This window comes from Rhinolophus sinicus, chromosome 4 (genome assembly GCF_057876585.1).
Source record: "Rhinolophus sinicus isolate RSI-liver-muscle chromosome 4, RSI-T2T, whole genome shotgun sequence".
Lineage (NCBI taxonomy): Eukaryota > Metazoa > Chordata > Mammalia > Chiroptera > Rhinolophidae > Rhinolophus > Rhinolophus sinicus.
This window is the reverse complement of record NC_142504.1, coordinates 80,510,769-80,532,948: the sequence shown is the minus strand read 5'-3', so window position 1 is coordinate 80,532,948 and position 22,180 is coordinate 80,510,769. Positions and strand designations below refer to the sequence as shown.

At 35.0% G+C, this 22,180-nt stretch overlaps 1 protein-coding gene across 4 annotated transcripts in view; it reads right to left on the bottom strand.

The window, feature by feature from the left end:
- Positions 1 to 22,180, bottom strand: part of TAF4B (TATA-box binding protein associated factor 4b) — a 118,882-nt gene that overhangs the window by 12,885 nt on the left and 83,817 nt on the right. For 3 of the 4 annotated variants that reach the window (XM_019741280.3, XM_019741281.3, XM_019741282.3), the window contains one exon: positions 9,345 to 9,455. In XM_019741280.3, coding sequence (XP_019596839.2) covers positions 9,345 to 9,455 — 111 coding nt within the window. Of the gene's footprint in view, positions 1 to 9,344; positions 9,456 to 22,180 lie in introns of those variants that run through there. The other variant, XR_012498777.2, reaches the window with a different exon arrangement.

Below are 22,180 nucleotides of genomic sequence, written 5' to 3'. Positions count from 1 at the left end.
TCAGTGAATTATAGCACAAAAGTATGTACCAGTATGGGCAAATGTCCAAGACACACTGCTCCACAATTTGTAGAATAGTACTTTTAGAAGGATCCTATTACAGTGGTTAACATCAAATTCTCCTGATACGTATCTGGGCTCCTTTACCTACTAATTGTGGAACTCTGGAAAAGTAACTAATCCTCTTTGTATCTTAATTTTTTCATTTAGGGAAAACAATAGTATGATCTTAGAGAAGAGTTATGAGGACTAAAGATAATACATTCTAAGTGCTTGATAAAGGTAAACTATTATATATGCATTATACACACACAACTGCATTAGGTTGAACTATATGTACGTGTTAATACTCAGTAGCTTTTCACCTATAAAAATGGTAAGTTTATGATTTAAACTGATACATACATGGAAATTTTTCAGAAAGGATACCCAAGAAACAGGAGCTGTTTTTAATACTCTGCTACACCATTTAGACAGTTTCAACATGACCAGAGTTAAACACTCCTCTCTCTCAAATAAAAACCTATCTACTCTACTCTCTTTGCTTTAAGTAGTACTATCTTAAAAGCATGGCAGACATGGGAGACCTCCTTCTTCCCTCTGCAAATCATTTGTTGAACGATCAATCTACCTTCTGATAGTGCTCTTCTAGGGGGAATCCTTTCCGTTTCAGAGAAATTTAAAGATTTAAGAATGCTGGCATTGGAAAGGATCTTAGAGATTATATACCTAGGTAAATTCATGCCAGCTTAAACACTGTCAGAAAAGTTATCCCTGAAATCTAATCTAAATACTATATTCCAAAGAACTCTGGTTTTAATAATTCTATATAACTATCCTTAGGTAAAGGTGGGTGGGAATAGAGAAGAAAAGTCAAGAAATAAAAACAAAATATTTTCTGACAGGTACAAAGAAATGTGTGGTGCGCTCTGAGAAGGCCACCACAGGCCTACTACTCTGGAAGCCCTATCCTGCTCCATGCTGAAATAATTCTTGGAAAGGTAATAATGGGGAAAATAATTAAGTCCAGAAATTCCTAATACCATTCTCTCTGAAGAAGACAAAGCAATGGATTCCATCTCACTTTGTCTCCTGACTTTTCCTCTTACCTGATACAGACACACATATCAGAGTGTCATCTGTTCTTGGACAGAACTATCACTGTCTTTGCAAGATATCCCATCTTCCCCCAGACTTCATTTTTGGCTGTGAGCAGGAAGCTGCTGCTGAGTGCTTTCTGTGCTTGTTTTAAAAAATAGGTGCATCTCAACTTTTTCTGCCTGACTTATTTCGCTTAGCATAATAATCTCAAGATCCATCCATGCTGTTACAAATGGCACTATTTCATCTTTTGTTATGGCAGAATAGTATTCCATTGCGTATATATACCACATCTTATTTCTCCAATCATCTATCGAAGGACACTTTGGTTGTTTCCGAATTGTACACCTAAAACCTAGGTAACTTTACTAACAATTATCACCCCAATAAACTTTAATTAAAAAAAAATAGATGCATCATTACCTAGCACTTAATTAGCTGACTTTCACTTCCCAGAAGGAACACACCATCAAAGCATAGAAATAACGGGAGGGAGAGAGAGAGAATACTGTTGGTGGGGAAAAATGGCTACCTACTACACAGATTTCTTCAAAAACTCAAGAGGTAGTTCTGGGATTCCATTAAGTAATTCTAAAGAGTAGCTATGACATCCTAAGACACTGATGGTACAATATTAAATCATAAGGAACAGGGAGAGGATGTTTATGCTACTAACTATGACTGATAATTTTTTTCTCAGATAAACTCAAATTAGTTGCATGGTCAGGTGATTTCTGTCTGTCTATTAAAGTGACTATATATTTTTTCATAAGAATGAAAGGAAATTTTTCAAATAATAGGCACTCAATATAAATTTGCCAAATTAATACAAATTATTCCTTATCTGTCTCAAACCCTCTCATACACTTGTTATGTAACAAAGCTCAAGAAAAATTTTTTCAAAACACTATGCATTTTCTTATTTTTACACTGTCTTAGCACTGATTCATAGATAACTTCTGATTTTTCTTCACGTATGTCATTTATTTCCTAAAAAGAGTTGTATTTTCTACATAATTTTTAAAGTTGTATATCTGGTACCAAAAATACTGATAGGGTGAATTTTTGAATCCTGAGATATCTTTACCTAAAATAGGCTAAGCCCTAATAATATACTTTGTTTTTCAGAGGACCAGGCGTCTAACAGAGCAAAACCACTTTTTATTTTTTTAACGCACTAAGATATGCCAAATAACAACAAAGAAAACAGATGGGAAAAACTGTTAAAACTCTTCTGTTTCCTTAATAGCATCATCATTTATTTCTTTATCCTGATTTTTAATTGTTTGCCCCTAATTTTCTGAAAACTGCTTTCCCTCTGCCCACCTCAACCTCTTCCCCCCACAAATTAAAGAAACTACTCTAATATTTTAAACATCAAATCAGAGCTAAAGGGAAAGGTAAATTGACCCAAAAGGTAGCTGCTAAATAGATACTAACAAGACCTTAAGGTTATACAAAAAGTTCTAACAGTATCTACAACAAACTACTGTGGGACACTATTTATGGTATAGGATTTTTCAAAAGTTCATCTCTTTCTCAACAATCACTCTTCTGTAAGCCACAGGATGAAATATACCTGACAGTAGAACTTAATATGTTATTCTAAGATGGTCCTTCTCATCTTTTTCCCATATATTCATTAAGTCTACTCATAAAATACTGCAATATGATGATTTCTATTATTAATATTATAGTGAGAGCATCAAATATAAATTGTTAGGAATACAGATTTAGGGTTCTGCACTAGAATTTTTTATAGATTCTATACAAATATTTGCCTGGTTAATAATATTTAAAGAATGCTTGGTTTAAAAATAAATATTTACAAGAATCCCCAAAATAAAATGCCTTATTTTCAATGCACACAAATAAAAACGTGTAATACAGAAGAAACACACTTTAGGAATGGACCCTTAACTGTGGGGAGAGAGAGCAAAACCGTTATCAATATCTGACATTCATCTCTGAATTAAAATTCTAATTTCTCTGAAATTAGAATTGATTTTCAATCAAATTTTCTAAAGTATTGCTAAACAAAGTTTCATAAAAGCCCTTTCTCCTCTTATCCCCAAGAGTTAGAATTATACAGGGTAGCATTCTAACCTGCTTCTAGATAGAAAAAGCATATACTTACCCACATGATAATTTCTTTGTTTTGGTTAGTAAATGAACACTATTTTAAACACTACATATTAGACACATGAATATTATAAGCACAGCTGATTTGGTACTGTAACCACTCAATTTTTAAAGAAATAATAAGCATTTTCAAACCAATTGAATAATTTAATTATCTTAGGAGGCCTCATTTGTTTGTAAAAAAGCACTAAAAATAAAACTGCATGCTGACATTCCATAATTTGCACTTTTATAGCTCCAAAAATCACTTCTATGTCTAATGATATTATTTTTTAGATATGTTACATGGTTAAAATAAAACCTATCTTTATAGTCAACAAAAATAATTGTTATGAATGTTGGATCATTAATAAGTTACATGAACTATTTGAATGTATTGCTAATAGGAAAGAAAAAAAGGATGCTTTATAATCCAAGGTTCTAAAATTAGTGCTGGAAGTAAAGTTATTAATGTGTTAACGTTCCAAAGTACCCCAAACACATCACCTAAGCAATATATATATACACAATACATACATCTAAATATTCTAAATCTTAGTAATGTATCTGCATAGCTTACATTAATTTAAAAACTAACTTCATATACATATCTATATGTATATATTCTTATATATAAATTCAAATCACAGCAGTAAATTAAGGACAAATTCAAGTACTCCAAGTGGTTAGTTTTAACTATTTCCCTCCCTTAAAACCAACAGGTTTATGGTATAAATATGATGATAGCTGGTACTTGTTGCTTTTTGCCAGGATAATGAGGAGACAGTAGCTCATGTATTTCAACTCTAACAAGACTTCTGAGGATACCGAACTTAAATCTGTAAGAGGTCAATTTAATATATAAATTGTACAAACAGAAAGATCTTTTCAAGGATATGAGGCAGTTTTGCTTTGTTTTACATAACAGAAAAAAGCACTAAAGGATGAAGGACTGTAACTAATTTCTCCAAAATTGTTATTATTTTTGATTTATTACATACAAAAATTGTAATCTATAAATGGTAAAGGTACTAAGCTTAATCTGAATTTTACCACTTATTAAACCTCCATCATTCTACTCAGCCTTCTAAACTGAAAGCTCTCCCCTTCAGTAGAAAAAAACCTACATTTGAACTAAGGAGTTACTCTTCAAAGAACTAGACTGTACCTCTCTCCCCTCTGGGATTACATGCTTATTCTAGCAAATTTAAATTAAAAATGTAAGATTTTAGGTTCACATCTATAGAGAAAGGAACAAACAAAAACTAAAGCTTCAGTTTCCAAGGTAGAGAATATTAAAAATATAAACGGTTTCACACAACATCGTCTTTGTGTTGTGAGGGAATAAAACAAGTGAATAAAGGGCTTTTAACAATCTTGACTAATACAATTTAAGTTACTAGAGGGGCAAATATTGCAGGTTTTGCAATTATTTTTAATGTTTTAAACCACAATTACTTTTGCACCAACCTAATAAGTCAGAAGCAGTATTCTTAAACACTGAAAGTGTTCTCTATAGTTTCCTGTTTTTAAAAATTGCCTTTAAAGTTAAAACACCTAAGTAAATATCAACAAAAAAGATAGTAGTCTTCTGCTAATTTCAAAATAAGGATTGTATTAAAATGTTACCAGCTCATTAAAGAAATGGATGTTTTCAACTCAGGTCATCATTACTTAAAGTACTGGCTGTTGAATAATTCAGCAAAAGCCTGACAACTATAAAGCTTAAAGTTCAGAAAATACAGGAAAACACACATGGCTAAATTCTCAAAACTGAAGAAGCACCAAGCAAACAGACAATTAAATATATTTACATTCTCAAGTTAGAACACATCTGGTTTGAACTTAAAAATAATTTTGCATTTTGATGCTGACAATCATATAAACAGATTTTTATCGCTGTTTTGAACACTAACAATACATTTCTCTTCCCCAGCCTATGGACTTTCTTAGATTCAAGTATGTAATCAATGAAAACACTTAAAACTCTCTGCTTATAAACCAGAAAATGTGTAACGTTTCTAAAATTTGTGACACATTCAAATGAGACAGAGAAGCAATGCTCTGGAGAGATTAACAAGTAACATTTCAAATTCACTATGGATCATTAATATTAGTTATAAAATACTATTAAAAGCTAAAATAATGATACTATTATGTACTATAACGACAACTATGACAATTTATTAAGCCTATGCTTTAGACCAGGAACTAATTAAGCACTTTACATAATCCAACCCTTAAAATGTTGTAAGGCAGGCATTATACCATTATACCCTTTTTCCAGATAGAGATAATTGAGGTATGAGGTTTAAAGAACTTGTCAATGGTTATAAAACTTAAGCGAGAAGAACCAAACCCAGATTTGTCGGAGCCCAAAGCACATGTACTTATCCCACGTGCTACTGTGCTTCCCCAAAAGGCAAACATTTAACAGAACTGGTTGTATAATGCTACCATATAGAAAAGGAGGACGGGAACTTAGCCATCCCTGAGCTCTTTCACAAAGGTGTTATAATATTAGAAATAATATGAAGTACATGAATGAGAAAAATACAAATATCTATTCTTGCCCCAAAGAAAAAAATATGCTAACTAGGTCTAGTTATAGGAATAGGCTTAATGATGAAATAGAATGCCCCAGTCTTAATAAAATACTTACATATTTCTACACAGATAGACCAAAAATAAAGGGCAGTGGGTCATCCTGTGCCAGAGAAGTAGAAACATAAAAAATTCTACTGGACTAATTTTACCATATTTTTAAATATACAGTATTAAATTAAGATTTGGAATCTTGAGGACATTATGCTAAGTGAAATAAACCAATCAGAAAAAGACAAATAATGTATGATTCCACTTACATGAGGCATCTAAGTAGTCAAATTCATAGAATCAAAGGGGCATGAATGGTAGTTACCAGAGGCTGAAGAAGGGGAAAATGGGGTGTTGTGTTGCCAGATGAAAATGTTCTGGAGATCTGTTGCACAACAATGTAAATATGCTTAACACTACTGAATGTACACTTAAAAATGGTTAAGATGGTGAAAAAAAAAAAGATTTGGTACTAATACATAGCCGCAAATAGATATACATAAATGGGCTAGTCCTGCTGCACTAATATAATAGCTACTAGCTGCATGTGACTATTAAAATTTACATTAATTTATAAAAATTAAAACTTTATTACACAGCGACAGCCATATGTGGCTATTCGGAACACCAGACACAGAACATTTTCATCACAGAAAGTTCTATTGGATAACACTGGCTCAGAGTATACAGAAACAAACTCAATACATATGGGAATTTGTATTCAATACAAAACTGTGTGTGATAAAGGTGGCATTTCAAATCAGTGGGGAAAGAATTCCTGAGTAAACGGTGTTGGGATAATTTGCTAGTCTGCGGGAGAATGAAGACAAACTGAAATAATAGAGACAAATCCATATCTCAACTCTCATTCAAAAGAAATTCTGAATGAATCAATGATTTGTACTTCAAAAGTAAAATGATAAAAGTACTAATATAATTCTAATTAAGAAAGGTACAAACTTCCAGTTATAAAATAAATAAGTCCTAGAGATATAAAGTACAGCATGGTACCTATAGTTAACAATACTGTTTCATATATTTGAAAGTTGCTAGGAGAGTAAATCTTAAAATTTCTCATCATAAGAAAAAAAAATTGTACTGTGTGATAATGAATGTTAACTAGACTTATTGTGGCGAACATTTTGCAATACATAAATAGTATATGAAATCATACTGTACATATGAAACTAATACAACGTTATATGTGAATTACATCTCAATTAAAAAAAAGAAAGCTTTTCTAAATACACTAAAAGCCCAGAAAACAAAAACGAGACTCATTTTTAAAGGAGGAAAAAAAAGACTTTTAGATGAATAATGCCCAAATTGAAAGAAAACTGGGGGTGGGTATGGAGTATTCTATTTTCCTAATCAATTAAAAAAATATAACTCAGTAGGGAAAAAGTGAATTGAAAGTGTCACTATACATAGGAAAAAAAGCTTGATTTTACTCATAATTTAAACACTATTAAAAATTGCATTTTCAAGCACAGATGGCAAAGATAATCCCCAGTGTTAATGATAGAGTGGTAAAATAGGCATGGATGGGTGTAACAACAGATACAACTTAGAGGGCACTTTAAAACTATTTATCAAAAATCAAAAGCAATAAATAATACTTATGAACAAAATCATATTGAGTCTATGACTGACTTTAAAATAACCCAAGGAGCACAAACCTTACCTGAGGAGGTTGGTGTGGATATCAATGAAACAAGATTAGGCATCATTGATAGTAGTTGTAGCAGGGTGGTGGGTATATAGGGATTCATTATACTACGCTATCTTTATAAATGTTTTTTCTGTTATGCAAACTCCTTAATTCAGGAATTCCATTTCTAGGAATTTGGCCTAGAGTTACTTGGACAAGCATACAACAATGTAAGTACAAGGATGTTCAATGAGGCAATAAAAAATATGGAAACAACCAAAATGCCCATCTGAGAACTGGTCAGATAAATTATGTTTATCTAAACACAGTGCAGTCATCCCTTGGCATCCATGGGGGATTGGTTCCAGGACCCCCACAGATAGATGCTCAAGTCTTTTATACAAAATGGCATAGTATTTGCATATAACCTATACACATCCTCCCATATACTTTAATAATCTCTACATTACTTATAATACCTAAATGTAAATGCTATGTAAATTATTGTTATCCTGTGCTGTTTAGGGAATAATGACAAGAAAATGGTCTGCACACTTTCAGTACAGATGCAACCATCGTAGGCCTAACTATACAATACACATCAACAATAACATTAACATTTTTTTTAGAATATTTTCAATCTATGGTTTGTTGAATCCGAGGATATGGACTCGGCAAATACAGTGGGCTGACTGTAAATCATACTTTTAAAAGTATGGAGGTAAATTACATGAGAGAGATTATGGAAAGGTGGGAAAATCTTAAAGGCAGAACAACAGGTATGGATTTAAGTAAAAACAAAAATGTGCATTTGTGAACCCATATGAGATACAAGCCCACATTCATAACCAAATTTCTATAAGGCTATGTGAAAATCTTAACAGTGGTTACAATTGACTGAGCAGGGGATGGGGTACTGGAAATCTGTTAAGGAGTAAACATTAATTTTTTTTAAACATTTTTATAACTGTGAAACCTTTTTTTTTTTTTGCTTATGAACACATTGCGTTAATTACATTTATAATGAACAACAAACTGGATTTTAAAAATCTGTCCTCTACTGAGATGATTGTCATTCATTTAGGAACTGTCCATGTTAAGGGTCAATGCTAGGGGGGAGCTTGTCTCAAAGCACACTTAAATTTTACAGAGCAGAACAGATCAGCTGTGGATCTTACTGCTGACCCTATCTCTGGACTCTTATGGTACCTCTCTCAGCCCTGATGATCAACTGAAAATGCAACATGATAGCAAACAATTGCTCTAAAGACGTGAATAAGAACCTTCATGGGTGTTAATCAAATAATTAACGATATTTATTGAGTATATATGTGCCCAGGTCTGTGGGAAATATAAAAAAATGGGATTACAATCTTGCTCATGACGTTTAAAATCTCACAGAAGAAAAAATATGCATACAAGGAATGGAGAATAATTAATGCCATGCAAACACATTATGTGCTCAGAAAAGCAGAAGTCAGTAGGGGAAAGAATAGTCCAAGTTCATGGAAAAAAAATAAGAGGGTAGATTCAATGTTAACAGACAAGCTGTATTTAGATACACAGAGGGGAGAAGATTACCTAAAACGGTTAGAAAGAATGCACAGAAATAAAAATCTGAGATAGTGAACTCACTATGACTAGAGATGGGGGACAGAAAGAAATATGAAATAACTAATAAGTAGGAGTAAAGTTCAAGGCAATACACTTCTTTAAAACGAGATAAAAATTAAGATTTTATAAAATAGGCAAAGGTGAGTTTTCATAAGCATTTGGTAGCAATAACATGCAAGGGAGGGTAAACTCTTTGCATGTCATTGCTTCCTTTTGGCTTGCTTTCTCGACATGAAAAATAAAATAAATGTTATTTCAATACCTCATTTCCAGGCCCAGATTCTAGTGGTCTCTTCTTCCTTGGTCCAATAGCTGCAAGAGCTGTGATGTTAGCATCTCTGTGCTGTATCTGTGCGAGCTCCAACTGTTGTAACTAGAATATAGAATGAAAAAAGAAAAAAAGCAATATTTACACACATTCTCAGAGGGGCCAAGAAACTGATCACTAAGCCTATGTCTGTGTTCTTCACCACAGTGTAAAATAAATACTCGATTCCCCTAAGAGGTAAAGGCACATCATTTCCTGATTCATTTACTCCAACAAACTTTTTAGTCCTGAATCTCTAAATTGAAGAGGCAGAATTCAGGTAAGGAAGAAACAAAGAAGAGAAACAGAAGAAAAGAAAGGCACTTAGAGCTTAATCTCTTTGTTTAAGCACAGGTAAGAAATGACTGAAGAATTGAACAGTAAATTGCAGAGAAAATGGCCAAACTATTGTCAACCTTTTCAGATTAAAAGAAAATTACTTAAAAAATAAAGACAGTTTTTATATTTTACAGTAAACAGTTCTATGATGTATGATTTACAAAGCACTTTCCTAAAAATTAACTCATTTAACTCACAACCACAATGAAAAGTACGTACTGTTATAATAACATGAAAATTATAAATATACTTTTTTTTTTTTTAACTAGGAGACAGTGAGGCTCCTAAGAAGTTAGAAAAACTTCGTAAAGGTCACACAAATAGAAAGTGGGAGAAACTGAACTCAGAGTCAAATGTTCTCATTATAACCCTTTTCAATATAGCACATTTTCTCATAGATTTACTCTATTATCTTCATGCCAAAAATCGAGCGTGAGTTTTGTTGTATACTTTTCATCATATTTAAACCAGAATGACCAAATCTGCAAGGTATAAGTTTTTAGCATGTAAGTACTAAATTTTCCAGGGGTACTTATGAAAGATACCCTCTAAAAGTCAGATAAATAAGACATCAAAACTGAAAAATAAAAGCATGAAATATAGCATCATTTAACCATGGCAGATAAGTGTCAAATGGTATTTAAAAAGAAAAACAAGGTGAGGAAGTCAAAATAAAATATTACTACACAGGTCCCCAAGCTTTTCCAGAAGAGAAAGAATGCTCAATTCCTATTAAAATCTTATTACTATGGAGGGTAAGGAAGAAAGAACCTGGCACTGGTTGCTAGACAAATATTCAAAAAAGATCAGACCCCAAGATTGTCAACTGGAAGTAACCTGCTGGGGAACCTTACATGTACACTGAGAATATTCTTTTTAAAAGAGCACCAATCAAATTTTTAACATATTAAAAAAAAACAAGCAGGATGAAAACAGAAAATAGTGTGGTGATACAGGCAGCTCTAGGAGATACAAAGTAAAGATCATTTCAGATTATTTTAGACAATGACAAAGAATAAGCCATAGGTAACTGAATCTTTAATAAAACAGAAAACACTTAACTAAAGAAAATAAATTAAGAACCATTTTCCCATTTCCCACTGTGTAATGCCCACAATTACAGGGCAGTTACCTGTCTTTTAAATTGCGTGTTTCCTTATATATAAATTGCTAGAATAGAAAACTGTTTCAAGAGTTGTAAACCATCTTTTATTGATGCTGGCATTTTTAATAAAATATATAATTTTACAGTCTGATGCTGTCACATCCTGAAATTCAAGGTGACAAAATATGATTTTAGTTAATCTACCCTGCAGCACAAATCAAACAACAAGCTATATTTCAAAGTCATTCCCTGTAGACAAATGGTATTTGCAAGATAGTCACACCAAATAAAAAGTTTTTAAATTGACCTCTATCTTCAAATCCTCTTCCTATGTAGTAAAACATTTTCTCCCACTCTGCAAATTATACTTTAGTTTTCTGAAATCTCACATACGATGTTGTAGAAAATTCTGTAAAACCCTAACAAAAATGAAACTGACTATAGTTTTGGTTGGCCCTATATCTACAACACTTTACCAAAAAGAATGTATCTTGGCCAGCACAATACAGAAAAACAAGCATTTTTAACTGGAACAGGAGGAATTTCTGGGCATTAATGCAGATTTCACATACACTAGTGGGCCAAGATGACAAGTTCACTTCAGTAAAAACAGCCAGCAATTGAGTTAGAGGCTTGGAAAAAGGAATGCAAATGACATGATCATCTATGCAAAAATCCTCCTAGGTCAAATTAATTAGTTTAGCAAGGTTTCAAGACACAGGTCAACGTATACACAATAATATTTCTAAATACCATTAAGGTACAAGTGGAAACATAAATTTTTAAAAATGCCACTTATATAATAGTTTCCTTCAAAATTAAATATGTATAAATCTACAAAGTACAGGTATTTGTATGCTATAAATCATAAAATGCAGATGAAAAGTATTAAAAAAAAAAAGTGAAGACATACTGTATTCATGGATTGCAAGACTCAACATAGTAAAGATTTCAATTCTCTCGAAATTGATCTACAGATTTAACATAATTCTAATAGTTTTTTATAGTTACGAATAAGTTGATTCTAAAATTTATATGGGAAGTCAAAGGAACTAGAAAAGCTAAGTCTGTTTTGGAAAAAACAGGGAAAATAATTGGAAGAATTACACCACTCAATTTAAAGAATTACTGTAAGGTTACAGTAATCAAAATAATGTGGTATTAACAACGAATAGACACATAAATTAATAGGACAGAACAAAGAATTAGGAAATAGATCCACATAAATATGGTTAATTGATTTTTGACCAGGGTGGAAAACAATTTATTTGTTGAAAGTATTTTCAACAAATGTTGAAGCAACTGGACATCCACATGCAAAAAATATCTATCTTGACCTCACACTTCACACCTTATACAAAAATTAACTCCAAATGTAAACTATAAATTATACTTCTAGCAAAAGGCAGAAATCTTCATAACTTGGGGCCCAGCAAAGAGTTCTTAGACATGACACCCAAAATGGGTAAAAAAAAAATTATTTTTTATTTAGTTTTTTTTTTTTAACAAACTGGGCTTTATCATAATTTAAAACTTTTGTTTTTTAAAAAAGAAACAGTTACGAGAATGAAAGGACAACCAATTTTACTTCTTCTCTCCAATCTATATGCCTTCTATTTCTTTTTTCTTGCCTATTGTACTGGCCAGGATTTACAATATATTGTTGAATAACAGTGACAAAAGCAGACATCCTTGCCTTTTTATTAATCTTTGGAAGAAAGGAGTCAGACTTTTCACCATTAAGAATGATATTAGTGGTAATATTTTAATACTCGTACTTGGTTTGATATATTACATATACATACATTGAAGTTTCCTGACATTATTTTGCTTTCAATTAAACATATTTAAAAAACTCAAAAACAGAAGAATAGTCTATAATATCATTTCTGTTACTTTCTTCCTGATATTGAAAGCTTTCCTTTATTATTATTTCACTTTATTCTGAAGAACTTTCTTAAGCAATTCTTTTAGAGCAGGTCTGCTGGTAACAGATACTACTCATCTTCTTCATCTGAGAATGTCTTTATTTCACCTTCATTTCTGCAAGATATTTTTACTGGATATAAAATTCTAGGTTGGTTGACAGTTCTTTTCTCCCAGCACTTTAAAAATATTTTACGAGGGAGGTGGTAGATGAGGGTAAAGGGATCAATTATATGGTGATGGAAGGAGAACTGACTCTGAGTGGTGAACACATAACATGATATATAGGTGACGTATTCCAGAATTGTACACTTGAAACCTATGTAACTTTACTAACAATTGTCAGCCCAGTAAACTTTAATTAAAAAAAAAAAATTTTACTACTTCCTTTTGGTCTCCATGGTTTCTGAAATCTATAGTCATTTGAATTATTGTTCCCCTATTAGAAAAGGATCCTTTCCTAAGGCTAGTCTCAAGATTTTTCCTGTCTTTAGTTTTCTGAGATTGATTACGATGTGACTTAGCCAGTTTCTTTGTGATTATCCTGTTTGGAGGCTGACCAAGCTTCTGGAATCTTTAGGGTTATGGCTTGCTCTAAATTTGGGGGTAGGGAGGGTTTATGCTTTATTTTTTCAAAAAATTTTTTACGAACTGCCTCTTTCTCTTCTGAGACTTCAATGACACAAGTGTCAATCCTTTGATCACTGTCCTGCAGGTCTCTGAGGTTCAGGTTTTTTTTTTGCTTTTTAATTTATTTATGTATTTACTTGTTTATGTTACAGTTGACATTCAATATTACTTTATATTAGTTTCAGGTGTACAGCATAGTGGTTAGGCAGTTATATAATTTATGCACTGATCCACCTGATTAGTCTAGTACAGACCTGGCATTATAAATAGTTGTTGTATCATTGACTATGTATCTCTATGATGTACTTTACATCCCCATGATTATTTTGTAACTACCAATTTGTATTTCCTAATCCCTTCACCTTTTTCACCCAGCTCCCCAACCTTCCTCTCCTCTGGAAACCAACAGTTTGTTTTTTGTTTCTGAGTCTGTTTCTTTTCTGTTCGTTCATTTATTTTGTTCTTTAGATTCCACATATAAGTCAGATCATATGGTATTTGTCTTTTTGAGTCTGACTTATTTCACTTAGTATAATACTCTCTAGGTCCATCGATGTTGTTGCAAATGGTAAGATTTTATTCTTTATTATGGCTAAATAATATTCCACTGTATGTATATGTGTGTGTGTGTGTGTGTGTGTGTGTGTATCTATATATATATCTATATATCTATCTATCTATATATATATATCATATATTCTTTACCAATCAATTTAATGATGGGCATTTCTGTTGCTTCCATACCTTGGCTATTGTAAATAATGCTGCAGTGAACACAGGGATGCATATATCTTTTTGAATTCGTGTTCTGGATTTCTTCAGATTGAAAATACCCAGAAGTGGCCCAGTTCGGTGGCTCAGGTGGTTAGAGCTCCATGCTCCTAACTCTGAAGGCTGCCGGTTCGATTCCCACATGGGCCAGTGGGCTCTCAACCACAAGGTTGCCAGTTTAATCCCTCAAGTCCCGCAAGGGATGGTGGGCTCCGCCCCCTGCAACTAAGATTGAACACGGCACCTTGAGCTGAGCTCCCTCCCGGATGGCTCAGTTGGTTGGAGCACGTCCTCTCAACCACAAGGTTGCTGGTCCGACTCGTGCAAGGGATGGTGGGCTGTGCCCCCTGCAACTAGCAACAGCAACTGGACCTGGAGCTGAACAGCACGCTCCACAACTAAGATTGAAAGGACAACAGCTTGAGTTGGAAAAAAGTCCTGGAAGTACACACTGTTCCCCCAATAAAGACCTGTTCCCCTTCGCCAATTAAAAAAAAAAAAATCTGAAAAAAAAAAAAAAGAAAGAAAATACCCAGAAGTGGAATTGCTGGGTCATAAGGTAGTTCTATTTTTAATTTTTTTGAGAAACCGCAAAATGGTTTTTCATAGTGGTGGCACTAATTTGCAATCCCACCCACAGTGCACAAGAGATCCCTTTCTTCACATCCTCAAAAACACTTGTTGTTTGTTGATTTATTGGCGATAGCCATCCAGACAGGTGTGATGTGATAGCTCATTCTGGTTTTCATTTGCATTTCTCTGATGATTAGTGACGTGCCACATCTTTTCATACATCCATTAGCCATCTGCATGTACTCTTTGGAGAAATTTCTATTCAGGTCCCCTGCCCATTTGTTCATTGAATTCCTCTTTGGTTTGAGTTGTATGAGTATTTTACACATTTTGGATATTAACCCCTTATCAGATATATCATTAGTGAATACCAATTCCCATTCAGTAGGATGTCTGTGTTTTTTTTTTTTTGGGTTTCCTTTGTTATGCAAAAATGTTTTATTTTAATGTAATCCCATTTGCTTATTTTTATTGTTTCCCTTGCCTGAGGGGATAGATCAGAAAAAATATCAATAAGAGCAATGTCAAAGAGTTTACTGCTTATGTTTCCTTCTAGTTTTGTGGTTTCGGGTTTTACATTTAAGTCTTTAAACCATTTTAAGTTTATTTTTTAATATGGTGTAAGAAGGTGTTCCAGTTTCATTTTCTGCATGTGTGAGTAAAGTTTTCCCAACACCATTTATTGAATAGACTGTCTGTCTCTATCTCACTGTATGAGGTCTGACAATTAAGTTTGTGAACTGGCCACCATGTGCTTACATTGGCAGCACTGTACAAACAGCTTGGTGAGGTTTCATAACCTTGGTATATCAGTGTCTCAAAGCTGGGTTCATATCAACGTGTGGCGGTGTCTTGCTCAGTGGTGTTCATTATTGTTTTTGCATGTTTTTGTGTGCCACTGCGAGAATGTCTGAGCTTGAATTAGAGCAACGAACAAACATTACATTTCTTGTTAAACTTAGCAAGAGTGGAAGTGAAATCAGGGACATGTTAGTCAAAGTTTATGGGGATAATGCTATGAAGAAAACAGCAGTGTATAAATGGATTAAACGTTTTTCTGAGGGGAGAGACTGCGTCACTGATGAAAAGAGATTAGGGCAGCCAGTAACGAGCAGAACTGACAAAAACATTTCAAAAAGTCATCAAATTGTGCGTCAAAATCATTGGCTGACTGTGAGAAGCATAGCAGACTAAATAATCATCGATAGAGAAACAGGAAAATCTTAACTGAAAATCTTGGCATGAGAAAGGTGTGTGCAAAAATGGTCCAGAAGGAGCTCACTGATGAAAAAAAGCAAAGGAGAGTTAAGTTTGCCAAGACATTTTGGGGAGGCAAGATGATGTTTTGGGCCGTGTTATCAATGGTGATGAAACATGGGTGTACCAATAGGACCCTGAAACAAAGTGTCAAAGTGCACAATGGAAGTCAGCCAATTCTCAATGATCAAAAATTTCCATCAGTCCAAATTGAGTCAAGACAATGTTGCTAATCTTTTTTGATACCAGAGGGATTATTCACTATAAATTGGTACCAACTGGACCAACAGTTAACCAAGTTTACTGTTTGGAAGTGCTGAAAAGGCTGTGGGAAAAAGTTAGATGACCTGAACTTTTCGCCAACAATTCATGGCTCTTGCATCACAACAATGCACCAGCTCACAGGCACTATCTGTGAGGGAGTTTATACCCAGTAAACAAATAACTGTATTGGAACACCCTCCCTACTCACCTGATCTGGCCCTTCTTTCCTTACCCAAAGGTAAAGGAAATACTGCAAGGAAGACACTTTGATGATATTCAGGACATGGAGGATAATACGAAGACAGCTCTGATGGCCATTCCATAAAAGGAGTTCCAAAATTGCTTTGAAGGGTAGACTAGGGGCCGGTGCACAGCTTCCCAAGGGGAGTACATCGAAGGTAAACATAGTAATGTTCGACAATGAGGTAAGTAGCACTTTTTCTAGGCTGAGTTTGAAAACTTAACTATAAGACCTCATATATTCATGCCTCCTTTGTCATAGATTAAATGACCACATAAGTGTGGATTTCTTTCTGGGCTCTCTATTCTGTACCATTGATCTATGTGTTGTTGGTTTTTTAATGCCAGTACCATTACTATAGTCTTGTAGTATATTTTGCCATCAGGTGGTGTGATACCTCCAATATTGTTCTTCTTTCTCAAGATTGCTGTGGCTATTTGGGGTGTTTTTTGGTTCCATATAAATTTTAAGACTATTTGTCCTAGTTCTGTGAAAAATGCTGTTGGTATTTTGATAGGGATTGCATTGAATCTATAGATTGCTTTGTGCTGTATGGACATTTTAACGGTGTTAATTTTTCCTATCCATGAGCATGGTATATGCTTCCATTTATTTGTATCTTCTTCAATTTCTTTCTTCACTATCTTATAGTTTGTCAAGTGCAGGTCTTTTACCACCTTGGTTAAATTTATACCTAGGTATTTTATTTTGTTGCATGCAATTATAAAAAGGATGGGTTTTATTAATTTCTCTTTCTGACAGTTCATTGGTGTATAAAAATGCAACTGATTTCTGAATATTAATTTTGTATCCTGCAACATGACTGAATTAATTTATCATTTCCAAAAAGTGTTTTGGTGGGTCTCTATATATGGTATCATGTTATCTGCAAATTAACGACAGTTTTACTTCCTCCTTTCCAATTTGGATGACTTTTATTTCTTTTTCTTGTCTGATTGCTGTGGTTAGAACTTCCAGTACTATACTGAATAAAAGTGGTAAAACTGGGCATTCTCATCTTGTTCCTGATCTTAAGGAGAACGCTTTTAGCTTTTCTCCACTAAGTATGATGTTAGCTGTGGGTTTGTTGTAGATGGCCTTCGCTATGTTGAGTTATGTTCTGATTCCACTGTTCTGAGAGATTTTATCATAAATGGATTGTGGATTTTGTCAAACCCTTTTCTGCATCTGTTGATATGATCACATGAATTTTATCTTTCATTTTGTTTATATGGTGTATCACATTAATGGATGTACGAATACTGAACCAACCTTGCATCCCAGGAATGAATCTCCCTTGATGATGGTGTATGATCTTTTTAATGTATTGCTAAATTCGATCTGCTAATATTTTATTGAGAATATTTGTATCTATGTTCATCAGGGATATTGGCCTGTAATTTTTTGTGTGTAATGTTTTTGTCTGGTTTGGGAATCAGGTTAATAGTGGCCTCATAAAATAAGTTTGCCAGCTTTCCCTCCTCTTAAATTTTTTAGAACAGTTTGAGCAGAGTAGCATTTAATCTCTGAATGTTTGGTTACATTCACCTATAAAGCCATCTGATAACAAGACTTTTGTTTGTTGAAAGTTTCTTGATTATTGATTCGATTGTATTAGTAGTAATCAGTCGGTTCAGATTTTATGTTTCTTCTTGATTTAGTCTTGGAAGGCTGTGTTTCTAGGAATTTATCCATTTTTTTCCAGATTGTCCAATTTGTTGGCATGTAGCTGTTTGTAATATTTTGTCATAATCCTTTGCATTTCAGTGGTGTCAGCTGTCATTTCTCCTCTTTCATTTCTGATTTTATTTATTTGGGTCATCTCTCTTTTTTCTTGATGAGTCTAGTTAAAGATTGATCATTTTTGTTTGTATTTTCAAAGAACCAGCTCTTGATTTCATTGATATTTTGTATTGGTTATTTTAGACTCTATTTTGTTTATTTCAGCTCTAATCTTTACTATTTCCTTCCTTTACTCACTTTGGGCTTTGTTTGCTGTTCTTGTTCTAGGTCCCCTAAGGCTAGATTGTTTATTTGAGATTTCTGTTTGTTTGTTTCTTGAGGCAGAACTGTATTGCTATCAACTTTCATCTTAGGACTGCTTTTGCTGTGCCCCCACAGACCTTGGGTATTGTGTTTTCACTTGCATTTGTCTCAAGGTATCTTCTGATTTCTTCCTTGATCTTGCTGTTGACCAGTTCATTATTCAGTAGCATGTTATTTAGCCTCCATGTGTTTGTGTGTTTTAGTTTTTTTGTTGTTGTTGTTTTGTTTTGTTATTAATTTCTAGTTTCTTGCATTGTGGTTACTGAAGACACTTGATATAATTTCAATCTTCTTAAATTCATTGAGAATTGTTTTGTGGCCTAAAAAGTGGTCTACCTTGGAAAATGTTTTATGTGCACTTGAAAATAATGTATATCCTGCTGCTTTGGGGTAAAATGCTCTAAAAATATCAATTAAATCCACCTGATCTAGTGTGTCATTTAAGGCCATTGTTTCCTTGTTGACTTTCTGTCTGGAAGATCTGTCCATTGGTGTCAATGGGTTGTTAAAGTTCCCTACTATGATTGTATTATTGTCATTCTCTCCTTTTGTATCAGTCAATACTTGTTTTATATGTTTAGGTGCTCCTATGTTTGATGCATAAATGTTTACAAGGGTTATATCCTCTTCTCGTATTGATTCCTTTATCATTATGTAATATCCCTCTTTGTCTCTTATTATAGCCTTTGTTTAAAGTCTATTTTGTCTGATATAAGTTTTGCTACACCAGTTTTTTTTCATTTCCATCCACGTGAATTATCTTTTTCTATTCCTTTACTTTCAGTCTGTGTCTTTCAATCTGAAGTGGGTCTCTTGTAGACAGCATATGTATGGGTCTTGTTTTCTTATCAATTCAGCTACCCTATATTTTTTGATTGGATCATTTAATCCACTTACATTTAAAGTGATTATTGATAAATACATAGTTTCTGCCATTTTATTATTCATTTTTATGTTCTTCCACCCCTCCCCCCTTCTCCTTATAGGAGTCCCTTTAACATTTCTTGTAATGCTGGTTTGGTGGTGATGAAATCCTTTAGCTTTTTCTTGACTGAGAAGCTCTTGATCTGTCCTTTGAGTCTAAATGATAGGTTTGCTGGGTAATCTTGGTTGTAGATCCTTGCTTTCCCCCATTTTGAATATTTTGTGCTAATCCCTTCTTGCCTGTCAAGTTTCTGTTGAGAAATCAGCTGACAATCTTATGGGAGTTCCCTTATAAGTTACTAGCTGCTTTTCTTTTGCTGCATTTAGGATTCTCTTTGTCTTTAACCTTTGCTATTCTAATTATAATGTGTCCTGGTGTAGGCCTCTTTGAATTCATCTTGTTTGGGATTCTCTGTGCTTCCTCGGCTTGTATGTCTATTTCCTTTGCCAGGTTAGGAAAGTTTTCAGTCATTATTTCTTCAAATAGGTTCTCAATCCCTTGCTTTCTCTCTTCTCCTTCTGGTACTCCTATGATGCAATATTGTTACACTTGATGTTGTCCCAGAGGTCTCTTAAAATTATCCTTTTTTTGAATCCTTTTTTCCTGTTGCTGTTCCAATTGGGTGTTTTCTGCTACCTTGTCTTCCAAATCGCTGATTTGATACTCTGCTTCATCTAGTCTGCTGGTGATTCTACTAGTGCATTCTTCCTTTCAGTTATTGTATTCTTCACTTCTGACTGGTTCTTTTTTCTGGTTTCTGTGGGTTTTTGAGTTTTTTTGCTTGCTATCTCTTTGTAAGTTCTCACTAAGTTCCTTGAGCATCCTTATAACCATTGTTTTAAACTCTGCCTCTGATAGGTTGCTTGCCTCCATTTCATTTAGTTATTTTTCTCGAATTTTGTCCTGTCCTTCAATTGGGACATATTTCTTTTCTCATTTCTGCTGTCTCCATGTTTGTTTCTGTGTAGTAAGTAGACCTGCTACGTCACCCAGTCTTGGCTGGGTGGCCTTATATAGGTCCCACTGGCACAGGCTCTCAGGTTACTTGTGCTGGGAGTTCCAGGAGTGTTCGTTATGTGGGTTGTATATGCTGTCTTGTTACAGTTGAGACTTGATTGCTATTGGCACATCAGTGGGTGGGATTGAACATCAGACTGACTGGTTGTAGCGTTTGGCCATGTCCACAGCTGTTGTGTGATGGGCTTACCCTGTGGAATGGGATTTGCCCCTGTGGTCTCCAATACCTGCTGAGACTGTCCTTTAGATATGCTGCTTGTGGGGCTAATTGAGTAGTGCTCTGCTGTGGTCTGAAGCTGACCTCCAGGTATGTTGGTTTTGGAGCTCTTTGGGAGGGGCTCTGATGCAGGTCCAGGTCAGCCACTGCCTGTGACCAGCCGGGGACTACCTGGCAGGAGCTACAGAGAGATGCGCAGTTGTTTGCTGCCTGTGCTGCACCTGGAGGTATGTGGGAGAGGCCATGCTGTAAACTGAGGATGGCTGCTACCACTACTGGGCCTGGGGCAGCCTCACAAAATGCCCAGGAAACCCCGAGGCCTGCTACTGCCTGCCAGCTCCCACAAAGCTCAGCTGCTGATAGAGCTTCAACAGGGATGGGAATTGGGTGAGGTAGGGTCTCAGGGGTAACCCAGGGTGGGGCAAGTGGTGTTATCCAGGTTAATGTAGATTCTAGTTTGTGCCAGAGCTGAGTCTCAGAGCACATCAAGGCCAGCCGCTGTCCACCTGAGGCCCATGGACCCTTGAGAGTTGTCCAAGAAAGAGTATAATGCAGGTGGGGCTGGATGCTTGAGAAGAAAGTGCTTCCAGCATTGCATTGAGTTGGCTGGGTCATGGTCCCATGAAGTCACCAGGGTGGAGTGAGTGGAATCCACTAGGCAGTGAAGACTCAGATTTGGCCATGTGGGAGAGGGCCAACACAGGAAAGATGGCGCCTGCCTGCCCACTGCACGGGAGCAGGATTCTACACAGGGAAAATGGTGACTGTTCTTCCAGTCCTCGCCCTGAGGTCATGCAACTCAGTCTCTCCCTGTATGTCACTGATGTCTCCCGAATCATTGTTCCTCCATCAGAGCCCAGGGTGAGTGCCTGTGAGCAAGTCTGTGTACGGACCCTTGAAGAGGATGGCTGGGTTTCCTGCAGACTTCTGTCCCAGTCAGATGTTGTAGGGGTTCTTCTAACCGGCAGTGGTACTCCAGGCTAGGGAGGCCAGTGTGAGGTTAGGGTCCCCCGCTGCTTTGGAGGGGACCTCTGTGGTGGAGATATCCTTCCCTATTCTCAGCTGCCACATGCAGGTATGGGGCCAGCCCGTTCCATGTCATTGCCCATTCTATAAGTCTTGATGTGGCTTCTTTTTTATATTCTTAGTTATAAAACTTATGATCAGCCAGACTTCAAATGGTTCTGCAGGTTGATTGTTTTGTAATTTAGTTGTTAATTTTAATGTGGTCATGGCAGGAGGCAAGCACAGCACTGATCCCCTCTGCCATTTTGGATCGCTATGTTTTTCTTTTGTTAAATCTATTTTCCTCTCTGTTTTTCAGATTAGGTAAGTTCTATTTATCCATCTTCAAGTTCCCTCTTTCCTCTGTGATCTCTTTCCTGATATCCAGCCCATCCAGTGAGTGTTTTATTTCTGTTGTCATTTTCAGCTACAGAATTTCCATTTCAGAACTTTATTCTTTTTTTTTATTTTTTAA